At 37.1% G+C, this 24,449-nt stretch overlaps 1 protein-coding gene across 1 annotated transcript in view; it reads right to left on the bottom strand.

The window, feature by feature from the left end:
- Positions 1 to 24,449, bottom strand: part of Gk5 (glycerol kinase 5) — a 77,858-nt gene that overhangs the window by 30,800 nt on the left and 22,609 nt on the right. Inside the window, exons 5-11 of the mRNA XM_046431746.2 lie at positions 20,628 to 20,759; positions 8,648 to 8,723; positions 7,822 to 7,883; positions 7,552 to 7,625; positions 7,288 to 7,348; positions 4,602 to 4,728; positions 2,382 to 2,486 (exon numbers count right to left, since the gene is read on the bottom strand). Of these exons, the coding sequence (XP_046287702.1) occupies positions 2,382 to 2,486; positions 4,602 to 4,728; positions 7,288 to 7,348; positions 7,552 to 7,625; positions 7,822 to 7,883; positions 8,648 to 8,723; positions 20,628 to 20,759 (637 nt within the window). The remainder of the gene's footprint in view (positions 1 to 2,381; positions 2,487 to 4,601; positions 4,729 to 7,287; positions 7,349 to 7,551; positions 7,626 to 7,821; positions 7,884 to 8,647; positions 8,724 to 20,627; positions 20,760 to 24,449) is intronic.

Genomic DNA, 24,449 nt, shown 5'->3' with positions numbered 1-24,449 from the left:
TTGAAAAGCTAAATTAGCTTACTAATTCCTAAATTAAATTGAGCGCAAGCCCTGAATAATGTTGGAGTGTACACTTTAAATTGGTGCACTGTATGTATGTGGATAATATCTCAATAGAGTAATTCGAAGTAAAAATTACTTATATAGGCTAACCTTTAAATGCTCTATCACCTCCTTAATGCATCACAGATATGGTCCATGTCATTAGGATATGCAACTACATGGGGCTTGGGTTGTGGCTCAGTGGTAGAGCGCTCACCTGGCACATGTGAGGCCCTGGGTTCGATCCTCAGCACCACAAAAAAAAAATTAAAAAATATAGGTCCAATTATAACTAAAAAATAAATATTAAAAAAAAAAGATATGCAACTACAGCCAGGTAAGATGGCAAATCCTGTGGTCCCAGTAACCTGTGGTGCTGAGACAGGAGAATGGCAAGTTCAAGTCAACCTCAGCAACTTAGTGAGGCCCCCAGCAACTTAGCAAAGCCCTGTCACAAAATAAAAAATAAAAAGGGCTGGGGATGTAGCTTAGTGGTAGAGCATCCCTAGGTTAAATCTCCAGTACCAAAAAAAAAAGCAACTACACTGCTGTTTTAAATATACACTGTTGCCCTGTATGAATATACTGACATTTATTGCAGGCTTTATTACTGTACAGAACTTATTTCCAATTACTACATTAAACATCCATATATGTACACATCTTTGCCCACCTATATGATTTTTATAGGAAATCAACAGAAGTGCATGCAAAGGGTCTGCACTCTGAAAAATGCTACATACTACCTGGCTATCTTCCAGAAAGGCCACACTAATTACAATCGTCCCAATGGAAAATAATAATACTTTTTTTTTCTACATTTCTACCAATGCTGAGCATCATAAAACTTATTAATCTCTAACAGACTGACAATTGGAAAAAAAAAAAGTAGTTTTTTTTTTTTTGTGTGTGTGTGTATGTGTGGTACTGGGGAATGAACCTGGGAATGCTCTACCACTGAACTACATCCCCAGCCCTTTTTTTTTTAATTGATTTTTTTTTAAATACACAAAAGTGGAATGCATTACAATTCTTTTTTTTTAATATTTATTTTTTAGGTGTAGATGGACACAACTCAATGCCTTTATTTTTTTTATGGGGTGCTGGGGATCGAACCCGGGTCCCGCCCTTGCTAGGTGAGAGCTCTACCGCTGAGCCACAATCCCAGCCCCTACAATTCTTATTACACATATGGAGCACAATTTTTCATCTTTGTTTATAAAATATGTTCATGCCAATTCATGTCTTTATACATGAACTTTGTGGGGTTTTTTGCATTACAATTCTTATTACACATATATACCACAATTTTTCATATCTCTGTATATAAAGTAGTTGACACCCAATTCGTAACTTCATACATGTACTTTGGATAACGATGTCCATCACATTCCATCATCCTTGCTAATCCCCTGCCTCCTCCCTTTCCCTTCCTCCCCTCTTCCCTATGTAGAATTCATCTATTCCTCCCATGTTCCCCCTCCTTACCCCACTATAAGTCAGCCTCCTTATATCAGAGAAAACATTCGACATTCGATTTTTGGGGATTGGCTAACTTCACTTAACATTACCTTCTCCAACGCCATCCATTTACCTGCAAATGCCATGATTTTATTCTCTTTTACTGCTGTTAAAATTCCATTGTGTATATATGCCACATTTTTTTACCCATTCATCCACTGAAGGGCATCTAGGTTGGCTCCACAGTTTAGCTATTGTGAATTGTGCTGCTATAAACATTGATGTGGCTGTATCCCTGTATTATGCTGTTTTTAAGTCCTTTGGGTACAGTTCCCCAGCCCTTTTTAAAAAAAATTTTCAGATTTTGAGACATAGTCTCGCTAGGTCACCCCAAACTAGCCCTTGTAATCCTCCTGCCTCAGCCTCTCTAGTAGCTGGGATTACAGGTGTGCTCCACCTTGCCCAGCAAAAGGCAATATTTTTAAATGCATTACTTTGATTATTGGCTATAAGCAACAGTTCATAATGGTCATTTTATTATGAAATGCCTGTATTCCTTTGTCAATTATTTGTGATTTGTTTTCCTGACATGCTACAAATTGTTTTTACTAACCTGTCTTCTAATTTTACCTAAGACATTTTTCCCTATACTTCCGATACTTTAGACACTTAAATCTATTATTCTTTTCCTTTATGGTTCCTGAATACCTAGCTTTAACACCTTAATATCATAAAAACATTCCATATTTTCTTCAACTCTAACACTGTAATGTTTTATTTAAATAAATACCCCATTTGTTGCCTACTGATCTCCAATCATGTGGCATAGTAGAATTCTTTAAGTCTGACCTGCGAAATACATTTAAAAGTCAACTTACCTAATTGCTGAGCCCATTTTATGGCACTTCCAGTGTCTCCTGCATTGCCTTCAGCTAAGCATACAACTTCTTGTCCAATTTTCCACCCGATCAATGGATAAAAGCCTTAGAAAACAAGCAAACAATTGAAGTCATTTAATAGATACACAACTCAAAGAGAGACTGTTCCAATAGAACATGTGATTTGTTTACTTATTTATTTAGGTACTCAGAGGCACTTAACCACTTTATTTTTTATTGAGACATAGTCTCAACTTGCTTAGGGCCTCACTAAATTGCTGAGGCTGGCTTTGAACTTGCAATCCTCCTGCCTCAGTCTCTGAAGTCCTGGGATTATAGGCATGTGCCATCTTAGCCATCTTAGAAAAATGCAATTTTATTAAAAAAAAAAAAAAAAAAAACGGAAAGTGCCTATTAGGTCAGACCATTTGGATTCACATTCCAGCCCTCTCTCACTAACTAGTTGTGATCTAACCTATTAGCCTGTTTCCTCCACTGTAACATGGCCTATGACAGAGAGCTGCTGTAGGAGTAAACTGAGTTTACACATGAAAAGAAGTTAAAGAATTTAGACCAGTACCTGGCATATAACATGAACAATAAATGTTAGGATTTTTTTGCTTTTGTTTGGTTTGTTTGTTTTTGTGGTACTGGGCTGATCCGAGGACCTCATGCATACTAGGCAAGTGTGCTAACACTAAGCTACATCCTCAGCTCGTAAATATTAGTTTATTTAGCTATAGGCCTGTCTATACCTCTAGACGCATGGCAATAAATATTTTGAGAAGTAAAGGTAACTACAAGATCAGTTTTCTAGAAAGCTATGCTGCTGTATTTACCCCTGGTTTCCAAACAAGACTCCTACATAGAAACAGCTGAGAATAATGATCAACATTTTCTACCTTTCATTTTCCCAGTTAGGGAGAAAGGAACAGCTGGATTAGGCATGGAAGACAGGAAAAAATATTTTAAAAAACAGATCTGAGCATCCATGTGAAGAAAACAGAGCCCAAATCAAGTGCCCCAGACCTCCAGGGAATAGTTCTACAAACTAGATTTCTTTGTTTGCACATCTGCAAATTCTTGGTAACTGAAATCAACTGTCATTAAGACTTGACACATGCATGCATCACTAGTTAACAACTATCACAAAAAAGTTCAGAGAAAGAATAATTCTTAATAAATAGGAAAAACAATTAGGATTGGGGATGTAATTCAGTGGTAGAATGTTTTTCTAGCACACACAAGGCCCTGGATTCAATCTCTAGCACCACCAAAAAAAAAAAAAAAAAAAAGGAGAGAGAAACTTAGAACTTTAATAAAGTTTTATATATAACATGTAATACAGATAAATATTTGGAAGGCTAACCAAACTACTTTGATCTTTTGATTTTCCTCCTCCTCCTCCTCCTCCTTTTGTAGTACTTGTTATTGAGCCCAGGGAGTGCTTACCATTGAGCTACATCCCTTGCCTGTTTTATTTATTACTTTGAGACATGGTCTTGCTTGCCCAGGCTAGCATCAAATTTATAATCCTCCTGCCTCAGCCTCTCAAATATCACTGGGATTAGAAGCCATGGGTCACTGCACCTGACTTTTTTGGTTGATGTTATTGTTTTGATACTTGGAATTGAGTCCAGGGATACTTCACCACTAAGTTACATCCCCAGCCCCTTTTATTTTTAACGCTACAGAGGGTCTTGCAAATTTACTTAGGGCCTTACTAAATTGCTGAGGCTGGCCTTGAATTTGAGAGTCTCCTGCCTTGGTCTCTCAAATCACTGAGATTACAGGTATGCACCACCATGCTAACTCTCTTTCTTGGGTGTTCTTTGTTTGTTTTTGCATCAGGGATCGAACCCGAGGGCGCTTAATCACTGAACCACATCCCCAGCCCTTTTTATTTTTCATTTTGAGACAGGGTCACACTAGGATGCTTACAGCCTCACGAAATTGCTGAGTCTGGCTTTGAACCTGCAATTCTTCTGCCTCGGCCTCCCAAACCACTGAGATTAAAGGCATGCATCACCACACCCGGCCCTTTATTGTTTTTTAATGTTACTAACTTAAAGGAAATAAAGAAAATGGGGATTAATTGTTTCTAAGAATAATAATGTGTTGGATCATTCTTAACATAAAATGAGTAAATAGTATAAGGATCACCAAACACTTATGAATATAAAAACTGATATTAGACCGGAATAAATTCTAACTATTTACCTCCAACAGTATGTTGAGGGTCGTTTCCAGTATTAATATCCAAAAAAGTCCCAGTTCCCATGGTTAATTTTACATCTCCTGTCTGGAAGCAGCACTCTCCGAACATGGCTGATTGCTGGTCACCGACCTACCAAAAGTGTTCAAATGTAAGACCCACGGCCCTTAGCAGTGGTCCATTTTATTATTTTTCACTGCCTCACTTATTGCAGTCTTGCAATTAAATATTTATGTTCTCATTCACATTTTCCTCAAATTAAAAAAAAAATAACATCCCAAAGAGAACAGGGAACAAAAACTACAGGACAGGAGTCTCTCTAGGATTAGCATCATGTGCATAACTAATGTGCCTTGGTAATTTTTATTTTTGGGATTTTTTTTTTTTTTTGGCCTCAGGATTTTTTAATGGGCAACCTACTTCATTACTTTTAAGCATCAGATAAATAATCTTAGAAGTAAAGGTCAAAATAAAAACTGTATAGAAAAAAAATTGATTTTTTTTTTCATTTTCATCTTACAGAGTTTTCATTCACTAGTCAAAGTAACTGACTGCACAAGTTTCTCTTTTATTAAGAATGATGGGTGGGGGGGTGCTAGAGATGTGGCTCAAGTGGTAGCGCACTCGCCTGGCATGCGTGAGGTACTGGGTTCGATTCTCAGCACCACATAAAAACAAAATAAAGATATTGTGTCCATCTAAAACTAAAAAATATTAAAAAAAAAAAAAAGAATGATGGGTGGGGCTTGCGTTGTGGCTCTGTGTTAGAGCACTCCCTTAGCACGTTCGAGGCCCTGGATTAGACCCTCAAGCACCCATAAAATTAAATAAATAAAATAAAGGTATTTGTCCAACTACAACTAAAAAATAAATATTAAGAAAACAGGATGATGGGTGCAGCTGAGGATATAGCTCTGCAGCAGAGCACTTGCAGGAGTGGCTGGGTTCTACCCTCAGCACAATTTTTAAAAAAAGAATGATAGGTAAATGTTTAAATAGAAACAGACCTAAGTCAAAACCATCCCTTTCCCAGCCATATATATGTGTGTGTATTTTTTTCTTCTCATCAGCACCAGGGTGATTTAACACAGGAGCCCTTTACCACTAAGCTACATCCCAGCCCTGAGACGTGATCTTGCTAAATTGCCCAGGATGACTTTTAACTTGAAATTTTCCTGCCTCAGCTCCTGAGTAGCTGGTTTTACAGGAGCCACTCAGCTCCAACTATATATTTTTGTAGGAAAATTATATCATTTTGTTAATATAAGTAAATATAGCACACATACAGGAATATTTATTCATTTACATTTATTAAAATTTTTTTCGGTGCTGCCTATTGAACTCAGGGCCTCAGATAAGCACTTTACCACTGAGAAATAGCCCTAATCCCTAATCCTACTTTAGTTTTTTTTTTTTTAACAATGTTGCTATGTTGTCCAGGCTAGTCCAGAAATTCTGGGCTCAAGTGATCCTCCTGCCTTACCATTCCAAGTGCACCTATGCAACTGACTTTATAGGATAATTTTTTTTTTTTTTTGGGTGGTGGTGCTGGGATTTAGCCAAGGGCCTCATGCTTGCCAGGCAAGATGTCTACCACTGAGCCACTTCTCCAGTCTTATATGGCAAGATTTTAAAAACTAAGATTAATCTAGGGCTGGGGAATGTAACTCAGTGGCAGAGCACTGGACTAGCATGTTCAAGACCCTGGGTTCAAGACTCAACACAATACATAAATAAATAAACTTAATTAAATAAAAAATAAAACTCATCTAAATAACCTTTTTTAAAAAAATTATTCCAGTTATACCTTAATCTAATACTGAACCTAACCCCCAAGTGAGTAAGACTCTTCCTAAATGACCGTGAAGCTGTAACTGGGGATTAAATTCCCTTTCCCTCGTCTGCTCCGTCAGCTACTATGGAGACTGTCCATCTAGGGACACCGAGTCTCTGCCTCCTGCTTATGCTGCCTCCGAAAACAAAAAGCAACATTTGAGTTTCTTTGCAGCCTGATAACCGGTAGCAAATTCTGGTGGTTTTCCAAATTTTGACTCTTGATCTAGCTAGAGAAAAAGAATATACTGATGAAAAGAACTTTATAAATCAAAAATAACAAAATTAAAAATTTTTTACACCAGCTTTTATACCAGTAGATGCTTGGTAAGGATTTTATAAAACTCAAATACTACTTTCTCTAATTTGAATTGTTCTATTACTTTTGTGAATATATTGTACCCAATAAAAACACTGGCCCCATCATTGTTTTTAGCTCATAATATCAAATATAAGCCACACATTACTCAGAATACACCTTTAAAAAATTTAACACACTCTTTCTGGAAGACAATACATAAGTAAGTTGGAAAAGATCATGAGGTGCTTCCATGACAGAGGCTGGTCCAGTGGTCCCCTTTCTGAAATACAGAGGATACTTGTTCATGTCCAGGACCCTTGAACTTGAAAAGGAAAAGGATACTTTAACTGATTTTTCTTTGGTGCTTGGATGGAACATGGGTACACTAAGTAGAGCATGCCAGTCAAGTGCTCCACCATGAGCTACACCCAGCCCCATTAGATTACTCTGACCTTACTCTGCCAAGGACATCTGTCTCTCTTAAAGTGAGTTCCAAATATTCATAAATTCATTTAGTTTCTACAATACAAAGAGAAACCCTCGTGGTTTGGACTTACCAAGGCAACTATTGGTATAGGCACACCAAATATCTCTTCATCCACTGATCCAAAATTGTGGCTTCAAATAAGATTGATTAAAAAGTTAGTTATAGCTCTAGAAATATTAACTCTAAAATTCAGCAAACTGTTTTCAGCAGAGGCCAACAAGTCAGATATGAACATACAAACACCTCAGGTATGTGATAAAATGCTTTTCCCCAACAAAGCAAAAATCTTTCAAGGACAATGTTGCTGATTTTCACGTCTGATGTTCATTATTACCTGGTGTCCTTCACGGGAGGCAGGAGAGAGAGTGGTACGGAAATCATGGAGGTAATGAGCCTGCTCCAACACATCTATGCATGAAAACACAACATCAGAACACACACATCTACACATTTCAAACCTACGTAACCATCTCAAAACACTATATTGTACAAAATAATCACATACAAGTTTCACTAATTATAATAAATTAATTTAAAAAAACTAAAACAACCTCACCTAAATCTTTCAAAAATTGGCAATTGAGAAAGAAGAAATCATCTTTACCTCATATGGATCAAAAAGTCCAGTTGTACTGGCATTTGAAAAATCCGTGGCATACTGAGAACCTAAATTACATGGGAAATACATTTATTATCAGATAATATAAATAAATATCTATCCTTAGTTTATGATCTATTCCTTTGTCTACTTTCAAATTCATTCCAAAATGAGTATTTTTCCAAAATAGTCCCCAGAGAAATTTCCCTCTTAATCTTTGTGAACTTTTATAGCTTACAAAAGCACTTTCACGGACAGTGCCACTTTCTGACCCCAGTTTGAAGATGGAGAAAAGAGGCTCAGAGCTGCTAAGTGAATGCCTACAATAGGTTATATCCAACTGCAGTGTGGCAGATGTGGTACTCAACTCAAGTTTTACCACTCTGAAAACTGAGACTGTTACCCAGTCTTATATTTGAGGTTCCATCATTATTTTATTTTATTGGTACTGGGGATTGAACCCAGTGGCACTTAACCACTGAACTATATCCCTAGCCCTTTTTTACATTTTATTTAGACACAGGGTCTCCTGAGTTGCTTAGGGCTTCACTAAGTTGCTGCGGCTGGCTTTAAACTTGTGATCCTCCTGTCACAGCCTCTCAAGCTGGGATTACAGGTGGGCACCTTAGTGCCTGGCCATCACAATTTTAAAACCATCCTCCTTTTAAAACAGATCTGCAATACATCTAGCTTTACCACAACATGTAGTGGACATCAAAGAGTAGTATGTCTGGGATATAGGAAGGAAAAGGTTAACTTCTACTCTATTGTAGGCAATCCTCTCTCAGTCTAATTTCATTTACTTGAGATAGATCTATCAGGTCACCTTTACCTTTTGTGAGCTTGTATAGCAACCAGGTATCAATAGTCCCAAAGCAACAATTTTCTTCTTCAACTGCCTTCTGTACCTTGAAAATAAAACAGCATAAAATCAATTCAGTGCAGATCAGTAGATATATATTATAAAATTTAATGTATTCATGTAAGAGCAATTTTATAATATATTCCAAACAATTTTAAGCAATTATCACAGTGTGAGATTTATGAGGGAGTAGCTTTTATTTTCTGTATGGTATTTCTGAAGGGCTTTAAGCTTTAAACCAAGCATGTGCTACTTTTGTAACTAAAAATAAAAGCAAAGCACATATTTTTTTAGTTTAGATATACAAATACACGAGTATAGCCTAAAGCAGGGATGTCATGTTGTGACTCAAGGGCCAAATCCACTCCACTGTCTGTTCTTGTACAAGTTAAGAATGGTTTTTAAAGAGTTTGTTTATGCAGTGCTTAGGATTAAACCCTGGGCCTCATGAATGCTGGACAAGTAGTCTACTACTACTGAGCTATACTCCTATTCTTTTTTTTTTTTTTTTTTTGTGGTGCTGTGGATTGAACCCAACGCCTTGTGCATACAAGGGAAACATTCTACCAACTGAGCTATATCCCTAGGCCCCTATTCTTTTTAATACCCCAAAGAATAATATTTTTGAGGGGGTACCAGGGATTGAATTCAGGGGCACTCGACCACTAGGCCACATCCCCAGCCCTATTTTGTATTTCATTTAGAGACAGGGTCTCACTGAATTGTTTAGTATCTCACTTTTGCTGAGGCTGGCTTTGAACTCATGATCTTCCTACCTCAGCCTCCTGAGCCACTGGGATTATAGGCATGTGCCACCACACTCAGCTAAGAATAATATTTTATGACATATAAAAACTATATACAATTTGAATTTTAGTGTCTACAAATAAAGTTTTCTTGGAATCCAGCTATGGTTTTTTGCTGATAGATTACCTATGGCAGCATTTGTGCTACAATGACAGAGCAGTTATGACCCAAATCTTATGGCTCTCAAAGCCCAGAATATTGCTATCTAGCCATTATAGAAACACATGCCAATACCTGGCCTAAAGCATGGTAGTTTTTGTGTGTGCTAAGGAAAGAACCCAGGGCCTCTGCACGAGCTAGGCAAGTACTTTACCACTGAGCAACATCCCCAGCTCTTTTTAATATTTTGAAATTGCCCAGGCTGGCACTGAATGTGCAATCCTCCTGCCTCAGCTTCCAAAGTAGCTGGGATTACAGGCAAATCCCAGGGGTCTATGACAATGCAAAAAAAAAAAAAAGAAAAAGAAAGAACGAACAATGGTAGACCAGTAACAATGAAAATGTAATTATTTTCAAAAGACATACTTGAATACACAGAACAACCCCCAACAAAGATATCTGATAAGCAACTAGAATAACTGAATTTAGCAATATTAATAAATTAAAGGTCAGATCAGAAAAATAAGTTAATTTTTAAAATATCAGATCAAAAAAATTGAGAAAAAAATAACTCGAAAGACTTGTTAAAATAGATATAAAAGAAATCAATTACCTAACTCTACAAAACATGTCAAAGAATCCTACAGAGACAATAATGGAATATCATTTAGAGAATTAAAGAAAAATCTAAAAAGAGGGATTAAATGAGTGGTAACTGAAGTGACAGGGTGTGGCTGGAGGAAGTGGGAATTGAGGTGTGGCTTTGGGGTACTTATTTATATCTGTAGAGTAAAGTCTGTCTCAGCTTCTTGATCATCCTGCAAGCTGCTTCCCTCTGCCACACTCTTCTGCCATGATGTCTGCCTCACCTTAAGCCCCGAGGAATGGAGCCTGCTATCTATGGTTTGAGGCCCCTGAAACCCTGAGTCTCTAAATAAACCTTTCCTCCTCTACAGCTGTTCTGACCAGGTCCTTTTATTTGCAGCAGCAACAAAGCAGACTAAAACAACTTATGAAAGGCAAAAGGAGGGTGTACACAGAATAATATCTTCATGAGCTCAGACTAGGAAAGAATTATCCAAAAGGTCACAAAAAAGATCAGATATTAGGACTAATAAACTCACTACTTTAAAATTAAGAACTCCCGCCCCCCCACCCAAGAAAGACATATGTCAGAAGGGAGAAAACATTCATAACACATAACCAAGCAAAAATATCCATAAGTGTGAGAATATGCAAGGAAAAAAGAAATAACACAGTTTTTAATTGTAGAAAGGAGACTCTAATCGGGCTGGGGTTGTGGCTCAGTGGTAGAATGCTTGCCTAGCGCGTGCGATGCCCTGGGTTTGATCCTCACACCACATTAAAATAAATAAATAAAACAAAGGTGTTGTGTCCAGCTACTACTAAAAAATAAATATTTAATAAAAATAGAAACTCCAATTTCCTGAATGATGTATAAAGAGTATATAGAAGTCATTGCTTCCATTCTTATAAGAAAAAAAAAAAGCTGAAAAAACTGAAAATCAACAACTCCTCTTTGATAACATCCCAGAGTTGAGGTCACAGAGCAAATACCTGTCCTGAAAACTACAAAGACGGGGCTGGGGTTGTGGCTCAGTGGTAGAGCGCTTGCCTAGCACATGTGAGGCACTGGGTTCAATTCTCAGCACCACATGAAAATAAATAAAATAAAACTGTGTCCACCTATAACTAAAAAAATAAATATTTTTTTAAAAATGAGCAACAACCCCAATGCTAAAAAAATTTTTTTAGAAAGAAAAGTACAAAGACACAGGTGAATGCAGAGAATAAGAGCTTGCCAGAAGTATGTGCCACTGCATGAAGCATGGTAGGAACACTTAAATGGTACCAGATTAATTGCCATGAACTAGCTTGAGAGATACAGAGTCCCCTCTCTGAGGGTGTGCTTCTTGCAGGGAAAAGGGAAAGGTAAAAATTGGGAAATGAGCCCCAAGTGTTCCGTACTCCTTAAAAGTGGTCTGCAATCAGGAAGCTGAATTGCCAGAGCCTAACCAACTTCAGTTTTATTGGAGCCTAATGGATGCAGGGACAGAGCTATGTTCAATTTCAGCCCCTCTTGCCTTCTTGGCTCACCTGAAAAGGTATTTGTGAAGGGACACAAGCTCACTGAAAGACTGAGACCCAGTCACAAGATTATAGAATGCTTCTGCTCCCCACAGTCTTCACTACAACATCACCAGAGTTCTGAATTACAACAGGGAATTGTAACTGAAATAACAGAAAGCCTCAGACCTTATTTAAGAAGCCCCTAGTTAGGCATGGTGGTACACACCTACAATCCCAGCTACCCAGGGGCTGAAGCAGAAGGATCACAAGTTTGAGATCAGTGTGGGCAACTTAGGTTGACCCTATCTCAAATTTTTAAAAAAGGGCTGAAGCTGTAACTTGGAGGTGAGCATTTCCTAGCAAGTGCAAGACCTAGGTTTAATCCCTAGTATTATTAAAAAGAGAGAGAGAGAAAAAAAAAAAAGTCATCTCTAGGGAAACCCAAACAGGCAAAGGAAGATAAAAACAAGAACACTAAGGAAAAGTTTAGAGTGAGCTATACCATTAATATAGATTGGACATGTTTGTGTCACTCCACAATGTCAAAATTTACAGGATAACAACACAGGCACAAGCTACATCAACTTCATAGACTTCAATTCTCCACATCCTGACAGTTACCTTGGTGTTCTCCATAGCCTAATTCCTGAATAGATGAATGTAAAACTTCATGCAGAAAGCCTAGTTATCTAGATGGAACTGGAGACCATCATGCGTAGTGAAATAAGCCAATCCCCAAACACCAACGGCCAAATGTTCTCTGATATGTGGCTGCTAACCCACAATAATGTGGAGTGGGGAGAATAGAAGTTCACTAATTAGACAAAGGGGAATGAAGGGAAGGGAGGAGAGAGAGGAATAGGAAAGACAGTAGCCTGAATCGGACATCACTTTCCTATGCTCAAACATGAATAAACCACCAGTGTAACTCCACATCATGTTCAACCACAAGATTGGGAAGTTATACTCCGTTTATTTATATATGCCAAAATACACTGTTATATATATCTAAAAAAGAACAAATAAAAGAAAGAAAGCCTATTTACCTCATTTCTTTTTTCTTATTTATTTATTTATTTTAGTTGTAGGAGGACACAGTACCTTTATTTTTTTTTTACCTGATCCTGAGGATTGAACCCAGTGCTTCACACATGCCAGGCGAGCGCTCTACCACTGAGCTCCAGCCCCAGCCCTTTACCCTAAATATCACATTTGGCTTTCAGCAAAAAAAAAACAACAAATGGCAAGCTGAAAAGCAGAACAAAATCTGAAAGATCTGAGGGACAAGGCAAGCATCAGAACCAGATTGCAATAAGGCAGAGATTTTGGAATTATCAAAAAAGGTAAAATGCCTAGGACTAATACGCTAAGCACTCTAATGAAAAAAACAGATGGGTAATGTAAACAAAGATAAGGAAACTCTAAGAAAGAAAAAGGAAATGTCGGAAATCAAAAACACTAGCAGATGGTCTGGGGTTGTGCTCACTGGTGGAGCCCTCACCTAGCATGGGTGAGGCACTGGGTGTGATCCTCTCAGCACCACATAAAAACTAAGTGAAAAAAATTAAGGTATTGTGTCTGTCTACAACTTTAAAAAAAAAATACTAACAGAAATAAGGAAAGCCTTTGAAACTCATCAGAGGACTGGAAAGAAAATCAGCGACCTTGAAGATATGTCAATAGAAACTTCCAAAATTAAAAAGCAAAGAGATTGGAAAAAAATAAATAAGAATATCCGCGAACCATGGGACAATTACAAGAAGTCTAAGACACGTATAAAGAGAATATCAGAGGAGAGAAAGGAACAGAAGAAATGTTTTCTGTAAAAACATGACAGAATTTTCTAAAATCAACGACAAATACCAAATCATATATCCAGGAAGCTTAAAGAACACCAATCAGTATGAATACCAAGAAGTCTACACCTAGTATATCACATTCATACTGTAGAAAACCAAAGACAAAGAGAAAAATCTTGAAAGAAGGCAGAGTTTAAAAAAAAAAAAAAAGTGATACAGAAAAATCTAAGTTGTAACTGATGAACAGCTGGAGGCTTACTGCAGAGAAGGTTGACCAGGAAGGAAATTTGTAGTGCAGTGAAATTACTGGGTATGACACTGTAATGGTATACACATGTTATTGTCACACATTTGTAAAGGTGTATAACACAAGAGCAAATCCTAGTGTGAACTATAGACTTCAGTTAATAACATATCGAGACTCCAGTTAATAGCAAAATGTCATTATTGGCTAATGAATTGTAATAAGCACACTGTCCTAATACAAGATGTTAATTATTGGAGACACTCGTGGAGGTACATAGGAACTCTGTTACCCACTCAGTTTTCTGTAAACTGATCAAAAATTAAAAATCTACAAATTAAATATTTAAAGAGTGGGCAAAATATCTGAACATATGCCTCACCAAAGAAGGTATACAGATGATCAATTTCATTATGAAAATATGCTGCATATCATATGCCATTGGGGAACTGAAAGCAATGCAATATTATCACACACCATGAAAACAACAATCTGCTGCACACCTATTAGGATGCCTACAACACAAAACATGAACATTGAATGTTAGTGAGGATATGTAGCCACAGTAACTCTCATTTGCTGTTGGTGGGAGTGCAAAATGCTACAGCCACTTTTGAAGACAGTATGGCAGTTTTTTATAAAGCTAAATAGAGTTTTACCACAATTGAGCAATTGCACACCTCAGTATTTACCCAATGAGGCACACATTTATGTCCATAAAAAATCTACATACAAAACAGAATTTTATTCATTATTATAGTTTAGACATTAAACATCCCCCAAAAGCTTATGTGTTCAAGGGTTGGTTCCCAAAGCAGCAGACTTCAGAGGTGGGGACTGCAGGAGTAGACTATGAGGGCTCTGACTTCATAAATGGATTAATCCATGTACAGACTCATAGCTTAATGGGTTTGGGGAAAGGGTTTTTTATTAAAGTAAGCTCTTTCTCTTAGCTCACTGGCCACAGAGAGGTGAGCAGCTTTGTTCCACAACGCGCTCCCTGCCACGATGTTTTACTCTGCCATGGACCCACAGCAATGGGGCCAAGAATCTGGATTAAAACCTCTGAAACTGATCCCAAAGAAATCTTTCGTCCTTTTAAAAAAGTTGTTTTACTCAGTTTTTTTGTCACAGCTTCAGAAAGGTGATTAACACATTCAAAAATTACAAAAAACTGGAAACAACCAAGGTGTTTTTCAACAAGAACTGAATAAACAAACTGTGGTAAATCTCAACAATGGCATATTATTCAATGAAAAAAATAAATGGGCCTGGGCTGGAGTTGTGGCTCAGAGGTAGAGCACTTGCTTAGCATGCGTGAGGCATTGGATTCGATCCCAGCACATCTAAAATGAATAAATAAAATAAAGGTATTGTGTCCATCTACAACTAAAAAATTTTTTAAAAAAAGAAAAATACGGGCCTTATGTACATATGACTGCAGCCCAGTGTTAAGTCTACAACATGTATAACCAAAAGAATGAGAAATTATGCTCCATTTATGTATGTCAAAGTGCATAAATGTATTCTACTGTCATGTATAACTAATTAGAACAAATAAAAAAGAAATTAAAAAAAAGAAATGGGCTGTCAAGCCACAAAAAAAGACATGAAACACCTTAAATGTACATTGATAATGAAAGAAGTCAACATAAAAAGGCCAGGTACTGTATGATTCCAACTATATAACATTTAGGAAAAGGCAAAACTATAGAAATAATTTTAAAAATCAGGGGTTGCCAAGGGTTCAGGGATTTAAGGAAAGGAATGAATAGGTGAACCAGAGGGAAATTTTAGGGCAATAAAACTATTGCATATGATTCTTAACGTGTAGTCCAACAACTGTAACATGTGCCACATTAAGGTAAGATGCTAAAAACAGAAGAAACTGTGTTGGGGTGGGAGCATATGGGATCTCTCTGTCCTTTCTGTTCAATGTTTCTATAAATCGAAAATTGCTCTAAAATCGAAATCTATTAATTTTTTTTCCTGGACAAAAGACTTAAACAGATGCTTCACAAAAGGATGCACAAGTAACCACTAATTAGCAAGACAAGATGATCAACTTTGTTAGTAATTAGGAAAATGTAAAATAAGTACATGATGAAATAAAGAAGTGTGATTCCAACACTTTCTTTTTTCAAATTGTTTTTACTATTATGGGTTCTCAAATTTCTATATGAATTTTAGGATCAGCTTGTGTGCTAAAATTTTTTAAAAAGCTATGGATTTTGGTATGGAAAATACTGAAGATCACTGTAATCTTTTTTTTTTTTTTTTTTAATGATGCTGAGGATAGAACCCAGGGTGTTGTACATGTGAGGCAAACACTACGAACTGAGCTACATCCCCAGCCAGAGGATATCTTTACCTTTATTTCAGCCTCCATTGATAGCAAACAACATTTTGTAGTTTCTGCAAGTTTTGCAGCACTTTTGTTAAATGGATTTCTAAGTTTTTTGTTGTTGTTGCTGTTGTTTTTTGGGGGGCATCAGGGATTGAACTCAGGGACTCTTGACCGCTGAGCCACATCCCCAGCCCTCTTTTGTATTTTATTTAGAGACAAGGTCTCACTGAGTTGCTTAGCACCTCACTTTTGCTGAGGCTGGCTTTGAACTCGCAATCCTCCTGTCTCAGCCTCCTGAGCTACTGGAATTACAGGTGTGTACCACTGCACCCAGCTGGATTCCTAGGTAGTTTGTTCCTTTTTTTTTTTTTTTTTTGTGGTGCTGGGGATTGAACCCATGGCCTTGCACATTCAAGGTAAGCACTTTACCAACTGAGCTACATGCCCAGCCCATATTTTATTCTTTTTGACACTATCATAAATAGAACTGTTTCCTTTATTTCAATGAATTTCTAACTCATTGCTAGTATATAGCAATTGATTTTTGTATATCGATTTTATACCCTGCAACTCTGCTGAACTTATTAGTTGTAATCATTTTCTCAGGGATTTCTTAAGACTACCTATATAGACAATCATGTCATCTGGATCACAGAGATACTTTCATTCCTTCCTTTCCAAACTAGCTGCATTTTATTTCATTGCTTAACTGTGTAACTGCTCCAGCTTAGAACCTCCAGTAAAATGTTAATTAGAAGTGATGAGTATAGATATCCTTATTTCATTTCTGAACTTACAGGGAAAGCACTCAGTCTTTTACCATTAAGTATAGTGTTTGCTATAGGGTCTCCACAGATCAGGTAGAAGTAGTCACCCTTTTTTTTTTTTTTGGTACGAGGGATTGGACTCAGGGGCACTTGACACTGAGCCACACTCCCAGCCCTATTTCGTATTTTATTTAGAGACAAGATCTCACTGAGTTGCTTAGCACTTCACTTTTGCTGAGACTGGCTTTGAACTCTCAATCAGGTCCTCTTATCTCAGCTCTGGAGCTGCTGGGATTACAGGCGTGTGCCACCATGCCCAGCCGGCCCTAATAAATCACCCTTTATTCCTACTTTGTAGGGTTTTCTACATCTACTGACATGCTCATGTATTTTCTGTCCCTTATTCTATTAATTTGGTATATTACATTAGTCAATTTTCAAATGCTAAATCAACCTTGCATTCCTATAATAACTTCTACTTGGTCATATATAATTGTTTTATTTGTTGCTAGATTTGACTTGCTAAAATTTTGTTGAGGATTTTTGCATCTATATTCATAAGGGATATTGGTCTGCAATTTTGTGATGTCTTTGATTTTGGTGTCAGGGTAATACTGGCCTAATGAGCTGAAAAGTGTTCCATTCTCTTCTATTTTTGGAAAAATTGGTCAAAATTCTTCTTTAAGCTTTTGGTAGATTTCACCAACGAAGCTATCTAGACCTGGGATTTTCCAGGTGAGAATCTGTTACTTACTAATTCAAACATTTTACTTGCTAAGATTTATTCAGATTGTTTATTTATTTTTGAGTAGTTTGTATATTTCTAGGAAAATTTCCATTTTTTAATAGTGACCTAACTTGTTCATAGTGTTGCCCATTAAGGCATTTTGTGAAACCAGAATTATTAATGTCCCCTTTTTCATTCATGGTTTTATTTATTTTGGTTTGCTTTCTTTTTTGTCTGTGTAGCTAGTCTTTTCAAAGAACCAACTTCTGGTTTTAATGATTTTTTTTTCATTTTTTTGTTAAATATTTTATTAATTTCCATTCTAAATCTTAATTTTTTATTTTCTTGCTTTGGGTTTAGTTTGCTTATCTTTTCATAGAAAGTTAGGTGGAGTTAATTTTTTTTTCTTTTTAAATATATTCTTAAATGGGTGTGGTGGTATACTCCTATAATCCCAGTGACTTGGGAGGCTGAGGCAGGAGGATTGAAAGTTTAACACCAGCCTTAGCAACTAACTTGGCTAGACCCTGCTTTAAAATAAAAAATAAAAAGGGGTGGGGCCATAGCTCAGTGGTAGTGACCCTGGATTCAATTCCCAATACTGCCAAGGAAAAAAAAAAGAAAAAATTCTTAATATAGCCTTGTTATAAAGTTATAAAAACTGCTTTGCCTGCATCCCATAGTTTTGATATATTGTATCATCGTTTTCATTCATTTCAAAGTAGCTCCTAATTTTGACCCACTGGTTATTTTGAAGCGTATTAATCTCTCTCTCTCTCTTTTTAACTTCCAAACTTTTCTTCTGTTATTTTCTTGTAATTCCATTCCATCACGGTTAGAGAACAGACCTTGTATGATGTTATCCTTTCAAATTTAGGAAGGCTTATATTATGGCCTCACATATGGTCTAACCTAAAGAAGGTTCCATGCACACCTGAAAAGAAATATGTTCTGTTGTTGAATGGAATTTTCTATAACTATCTATTAGACATAGTTAGTTCTTATTGTTTTTTTTAAGTTTTCTATTTACTTTTTGATCTTTTGTCTAACTGTTTTAACCATTATTGAAAGTAGGATATTGGGGGCTGGGGTTATATAGCTCAGTTGCCTAGCATGTGTGAGGCACTGGGTTCGATCCTTACCACTGCATAAAAACAAAATAAAGATATCGTGTCCATCTGCTGTAAAAACTATTTTTTTAAAAAGAAAGACAATAGGATATTGTAGTCTTCAACTATTCCTGTTCAATTGTCTTATTTTCCTTTTTAATTCTGTCAATTTTGCTTCATGTATTCGGGGCTCTGTTATTGGATGCATATACAATTATAAAATTGTTTTTTAATCCTGATGGATTAACTTTCTTATCATTATAAAATTCTCTTTTGTCTCTAGTAATTTTCATTTTTTGTTTTAAAGGCTATTCTATCTGATACCAGGATAACCACTGCATTTTTTTTTTTTTTTTGTACCAGTAGTGCCTTACCACTGAGCTATACCCCAGGGTCTTTTTTATTTTATTTTGAGACAGGGCCTCACTAAGTTACTAAGGCTGGCCTCGAACTTGCAATCCTTCTATCTCAGCCTCCCACATAGCTGGAATTACAAGTGTATGTCACTATATCGGCTCACTCCATGATATGGCTTTTCTACCCAATTACTTTTGTTTTTGAAATCTAAAGTATATCCCCAGTAGACAGTATTTAGCTGGATTTGGAGATGGGGTACAGGGGAACAGGGGACTGAACTCAGGGACCTTGAGCCCACTAGCTTTACCCCCAACCCTAGATCTTATTTTTTTACTCAGTCAAATTTGCAATGAGGTCCGTACTTACCCACAAGAATGCTAAAATAAAAAAGTCCAATAGCATTTATGAAGGTCAATCAAATAAAAAGTCCTCCCATCACGATAGTGGGTGAACACTTTGGAAATGTGTTTTGACATTATCCACAATCATTGAAGATATATATACACATTCATGCCCTAAATATTCCATTTCTACATATAGACACAATGCTTACATGTACACTGATATATTCATTTTTTTTTTGAGAGAGAGAAGTTTTTAATATTTACTTTTTAGTTTTCGGCGGACACAACATCTTTGTTTGTATGTGGTGCTGAGGATCGAACCCGCGCCGCACGCATGCCAGGGGAGCGCACTACTGCGTGAGCCACATCCCCAGCCCCTGATATATTCATTATAGCCCAAACTTGAAAATAATCCAAATGTATATGAACAGAATAGATTTTTTTAAAACTATAGTAAAACCATACACTGAACAGTAAGTAATATTGAAAATATTAGCAAACTATTTTACACACAACACAGGCATATTTCACTAATATGTTGTACACACCATACAATTCAATTTATATAGTTCAAAAATATTCAGGCAAGGGGCCGGGGTTGTGGCTCAGTGGTAGAGCACTTGCTTAGAATGTGTGAGGCACTGGGTTCGATTCTCAGCACCACATAGAAATAAAATAAAGGTCCATTAACAACTAAAAAAAAATTTTTTTTTTAATTTTCGGGCAAACTGGGCACAGTGATGCACACTAGGAGACTAAGGCAGGAGGACTGTAAGTTCGAGGCCAGCTGCAGCAACTTAGTGAGGACCTATGTCAAATAAAAAATAAAAAGGGTGAGGCATACGGCTCACTGGTAAAATGTCCCTGGGTTCGATGCCTAGTACCAAAAACCAAAAAGCAAAAATATTCAGGCAAAATTAAAGTATGGTACTGAGGAATACACACATAAACGATAAAAATGTAAAAATTTCATATACAATATGAAATTACACAGTGGTACAGTTCTTGATCCAGGTGGTGCCACACAGTCGTTGCTCTACTAAATATCACCCTGTGTAAACCTGTGCTTCGTCCACCTTTCTACATGTGTACACAACAAAAAGGTTTTAAAAACCAAATCAAGTAAATATGACTTATCTTCCATTCCAATAGTGGTGGGGCTTCATATTCCCTCAAATAATTGAATTACTAGTTTTATTTCTTGGATTTTCCCTTCCCTGGTCTTTCTCACATTTCTACACACAAAACCTTTTCCCTACCTCTGTCAGGTTCTGTAAAATCCAGGCCAATCGCAAAGAAGCCTGCTGGGTGGTGAAGGTGAACCGACTGGCTGCTAGGAGTCGCTTACTTCTAGTGAAGAAGTGCAGCACTCGGCAGGAACTGTGCAGGAACTATTGAAAAGAAAGGAGTTTAAGAAAACCCACTGAAGGTATTTGATGTTTCCTTATCAATTTATACATATGCTAACAAACCCAATAACAAACAAGTCATTGAACTACTTAGGAAGTTGTTCTCAGCACTTAAGAAAATCTAGAACAGAGCTTGGCTTGGTGGCTCAGGCCTTTAATCCCAGCCACATGGGAGGCTGAGACAGGAGGATTACTTGAGCCCAGGAGTTTGAGGTCAGCGTGGGCAACATAGTGAGACACCATCTTTTTTTTTTTTAATATTTACTTTTTAGTTGTAGTTGGACAAAATACCTTTATTTTATTTATTTATTTTTATGTAGTGCTGAGGATTGAACCCAGGGGCCTCGCACGAGCAAGGTGAGCGCTCTACTGCTGAGCCACAACTCCAGCCCATGAGACCCCATCTTTAATAACTAAATAGCTAAATAAATCAATAAATAAGAAAAACCCACATAAGGGGCTGGGGTTGTGGCTCAGCGGTAAAGTGCTTGCCTAGCATGTTTGAGGCCCTGGGTTCGAACTTCAGCACCACATAAAAAAATAAAATAAAATAAATATATTGTGTCCAACTATAACTAACAAAAAAACCCACAACATACAAAAGCCTACAACTCTTTTTACCTTTCTATTTAGTTTTAGTATGGAAGTGAAGGAATAGAGTCTAGGGAAGAGGCTGTATTGGTAGAGTTCTTATTTCATTAGGCTTAGGTAAACTTAAATTTTGTTTGAGGTCTATCTGTTTAGTTAATTCACTGCTATTCAAATTGTAACACAATCTACATAAAACTCTTGACCAATCTTTGATTTTGAAGGCTCTTTTTCCATATATTTTTACAATATCCATTATCTTGTATTTCAGCTTCAGGTTGCCTCTATAAATCAAAACCCTAAGAAACCCGAATCTCATTAGTAAGAATGAACTCCTAGTAGCTCTTCCTCTTTTTTTATTAGAAATCAAGTTATTACTAACTCAGAAGGAAATTTCCCTATATACTTTTTTTAACATCAATTTCTGTGTCAATTTTATTGAGGTACAATTAACATACAGTAAGATTTGCCAATTTTTTTTTTAATGTGTGTGTATGTGGTGCTGGGGATTGAAACCAGGGCCTTGTGCTTGCAAGGCAAGCACTCTACCAACTGAGCTATATCCCCAGCCCCAAATTTCCCTATATTTTAAATAATTAATACTTAGATGTTTATGATTTGATTTAATACTATCTATTCTTACCTAATGATCTAAGAACTTATTAAAAGCTTAAAAAGTATTTAAAGTACTTAAAGTGACGGCCTATATTCCTTTTGCTATATTTTAAGAAATGATTCAAACTTAAGTTCTTCATTCATAAGCATCCTGAATGGAATCCAGGGCATCACTCATGCTAGGCTCCACCACTGAGCTACACCCCCAGTTCTTTTTAAAATTTTTTTATTCTGAGACAAGGTTGTGAAAGTTGCCCAGGCTGGCCTTGAACTTACCATCTCAGCCTCCAAAGTAGCTGGGATTACAGGAGTGCACCCCAGCCTGGCCACAATGTACCTTATTATTAAAAATTGGATTTAGGATACTTTGAGGATCTTCTGTTAAAAATGCTGACTCATTGGGGGTGTGGATACAAAGTATTAAGAGCTCCAGCACCTGTACTTTGAGTCAACACCTGAACAATGAACAACTTCATTTACATCTAACAAGTAATTGTTGGGAGCCCTCTATTCTGGACTGTGTTAGGCCTTGAAAAAAAAAAAAAAATGAGACAGCCAGAATCTCTGCCCTGTGAAAACTGCTATTCTTGTGAGAAGAGAGACAAGTAAGTATTCAAACCAACAAGTTAGATAACCTAAGAAGACAGAATGTAAAATGAATAATTATTTAATGTGCCACAAAGATATGTATCCCAATTTCAAATGTGTTAAAATATGAAAACAATGGCCAGGCGCAGTGGCATATACCAGTGGCATAAACCTGTAATACCAGTGACTCAGGAGACTAAGGCAGGAGGATCACAAGTCCATGATCAGCCTCAGCAATTTAGCAAGGTCCTAAGCAACTTAGCAAGATTCTTTCTCAAAATAAAAAAATAAGGGCTGGGGATGTGGCTCAATTGGTAGCGTGCCCGCCTGGCATGCGTGCGGCCTGGGTTCGATCCTCAGCACCACGTACAAACAAAGATGTTATGTCCGCCGAGAACTAAAAAATAAATATTAAAAAATTCTCTCTCTCTCTCTCTCTCCCACTCTCTCTTAAAAAAATAAAAATAAAAAAAAATATTATCATCATCTGTGGTGCTAGTGATCGAAACCAGGACACCATTCGTTCCAGGCAGGTGCTCTGCTACTGAGCTACACTGCCAGCCCCGAAGTTATTATTTTGGGGCTGGGGATGTGGCTCAAGCGGTGGCGCGCTCGCCTGGCATGCGTGCGGCCCGGGTTCGATCCTCAGCACCACATACAAACAGGGATGGTGTGTCCGCTGAGAACTAAAAAATATTGAAAATTCTCTCTTTCTCTCACTCTCTCTTTAAAAAAAAAAATAAATAAATAAAAATAAAAAGGGCTGGGAATATAGTTTAGTGGTAAAGCATCCCTGGGTTCGATTCCCAGTACCAGAAAAAAAAAATGTGTCTTAAAACTCATGAATTACTGGTGGTAATATAAATAATAAAATCATTCTTGGAAACAGGTTTGGCAGTTTCTTAAAAAATAAAACACACAAGTACCAGATAACTCACCAGTAGTGCTTTGGGATGTGGTTTTATTTACATGAAGTTCTATACAAAGAATGCTCATAACAGCTTTATTTACAATAGGTAAAAACTGGAGTTAGCACAGATGTCCTTCAACAGGTGAGTGGTTAGATAAACTGTGGCACATCTGTACCACTGAATACATTCCAGCAATGAAAAAAAAGAGTTGCTAATACACCAACTTGTACGGATCTCCAGGGAACAATACTAAGTGGAAAAAGGCAATCCCAAAGGTAATATCAGAAAAAAAGTATGATCCCATGTATAGAACATTTTTAAATAAAAACATTTTTTAAATAGAGGACTGATTAGTGGTTGCCAAGAGATAACGATGGGAGAGAGTGTGGAGTATGGAGAGAAGAGGTAGATCACAGTTAATTAAAAGGCAACATAAGAGATCATTGTAGGGGCTGGGGTTGTAGCTCAGTGGTGGAGCACTTGCCTAGTACGGGTGAGGCACTGGGTTCAATCCTCAGCACCACATAAAAAATAAATAAATAAAGGTTAAATTATTTTTTAAAGAGAGAGAGAGAGATCATTATAGCCATGCACAGTGGTGCATGTCTATAGTCCCATCACTGGAGGCTGAGTCCCTAAGCAACTCAAAGAGACCCTGTCTCAAAATAAAAAAATAAAAACATGCTGGGGATGTGGCCCAGTGGTTAAATGCCCTGGGTTCAATCCCTAGTACCTTGAGGGGGAAAAAAAAAGAGAGATCATTGTAGTGATGGATATGTTCAGTATCTTTTTGTGAGTGTGTGTACCAGGAATTGAAAGCAGGTACAATTTATCACTGAGCCACATCCCAGGCCTTTTTATTTTTCTAGTTTGTGACAGGTCTTGCTAAGTTGCTGTGGCTGGTGTTAAACTTATAGTCTTCCTGCCTCAGTCTTTTGAGTCATTGGAATTATAGGCCAGGCCCAGGCTG

This window comes from Marmota monax, unplaced genomic scaffold (genome assembly GCF_021218885.2).
Source record: "Marmota monax isolate L192 unplaced genomic scaffold, Marmota_monax_Labrador192_F-V1.1 WCK01_AAM20220418_F8-fsc00022, whole genome shotgun sequence".
Classification (NCBI taxonomy): domain Eukaryota; kingdom Metazoa; phylum Chordata; class Mammalia; order Rodentia; family Sciuridae; genus Marmota; species Marmota monax.
The sequence above is the reverse complement of the archived record's forward strand: the minus strand, read 5'-3'. Positions and strand labels throughout refer to the sequence as shown.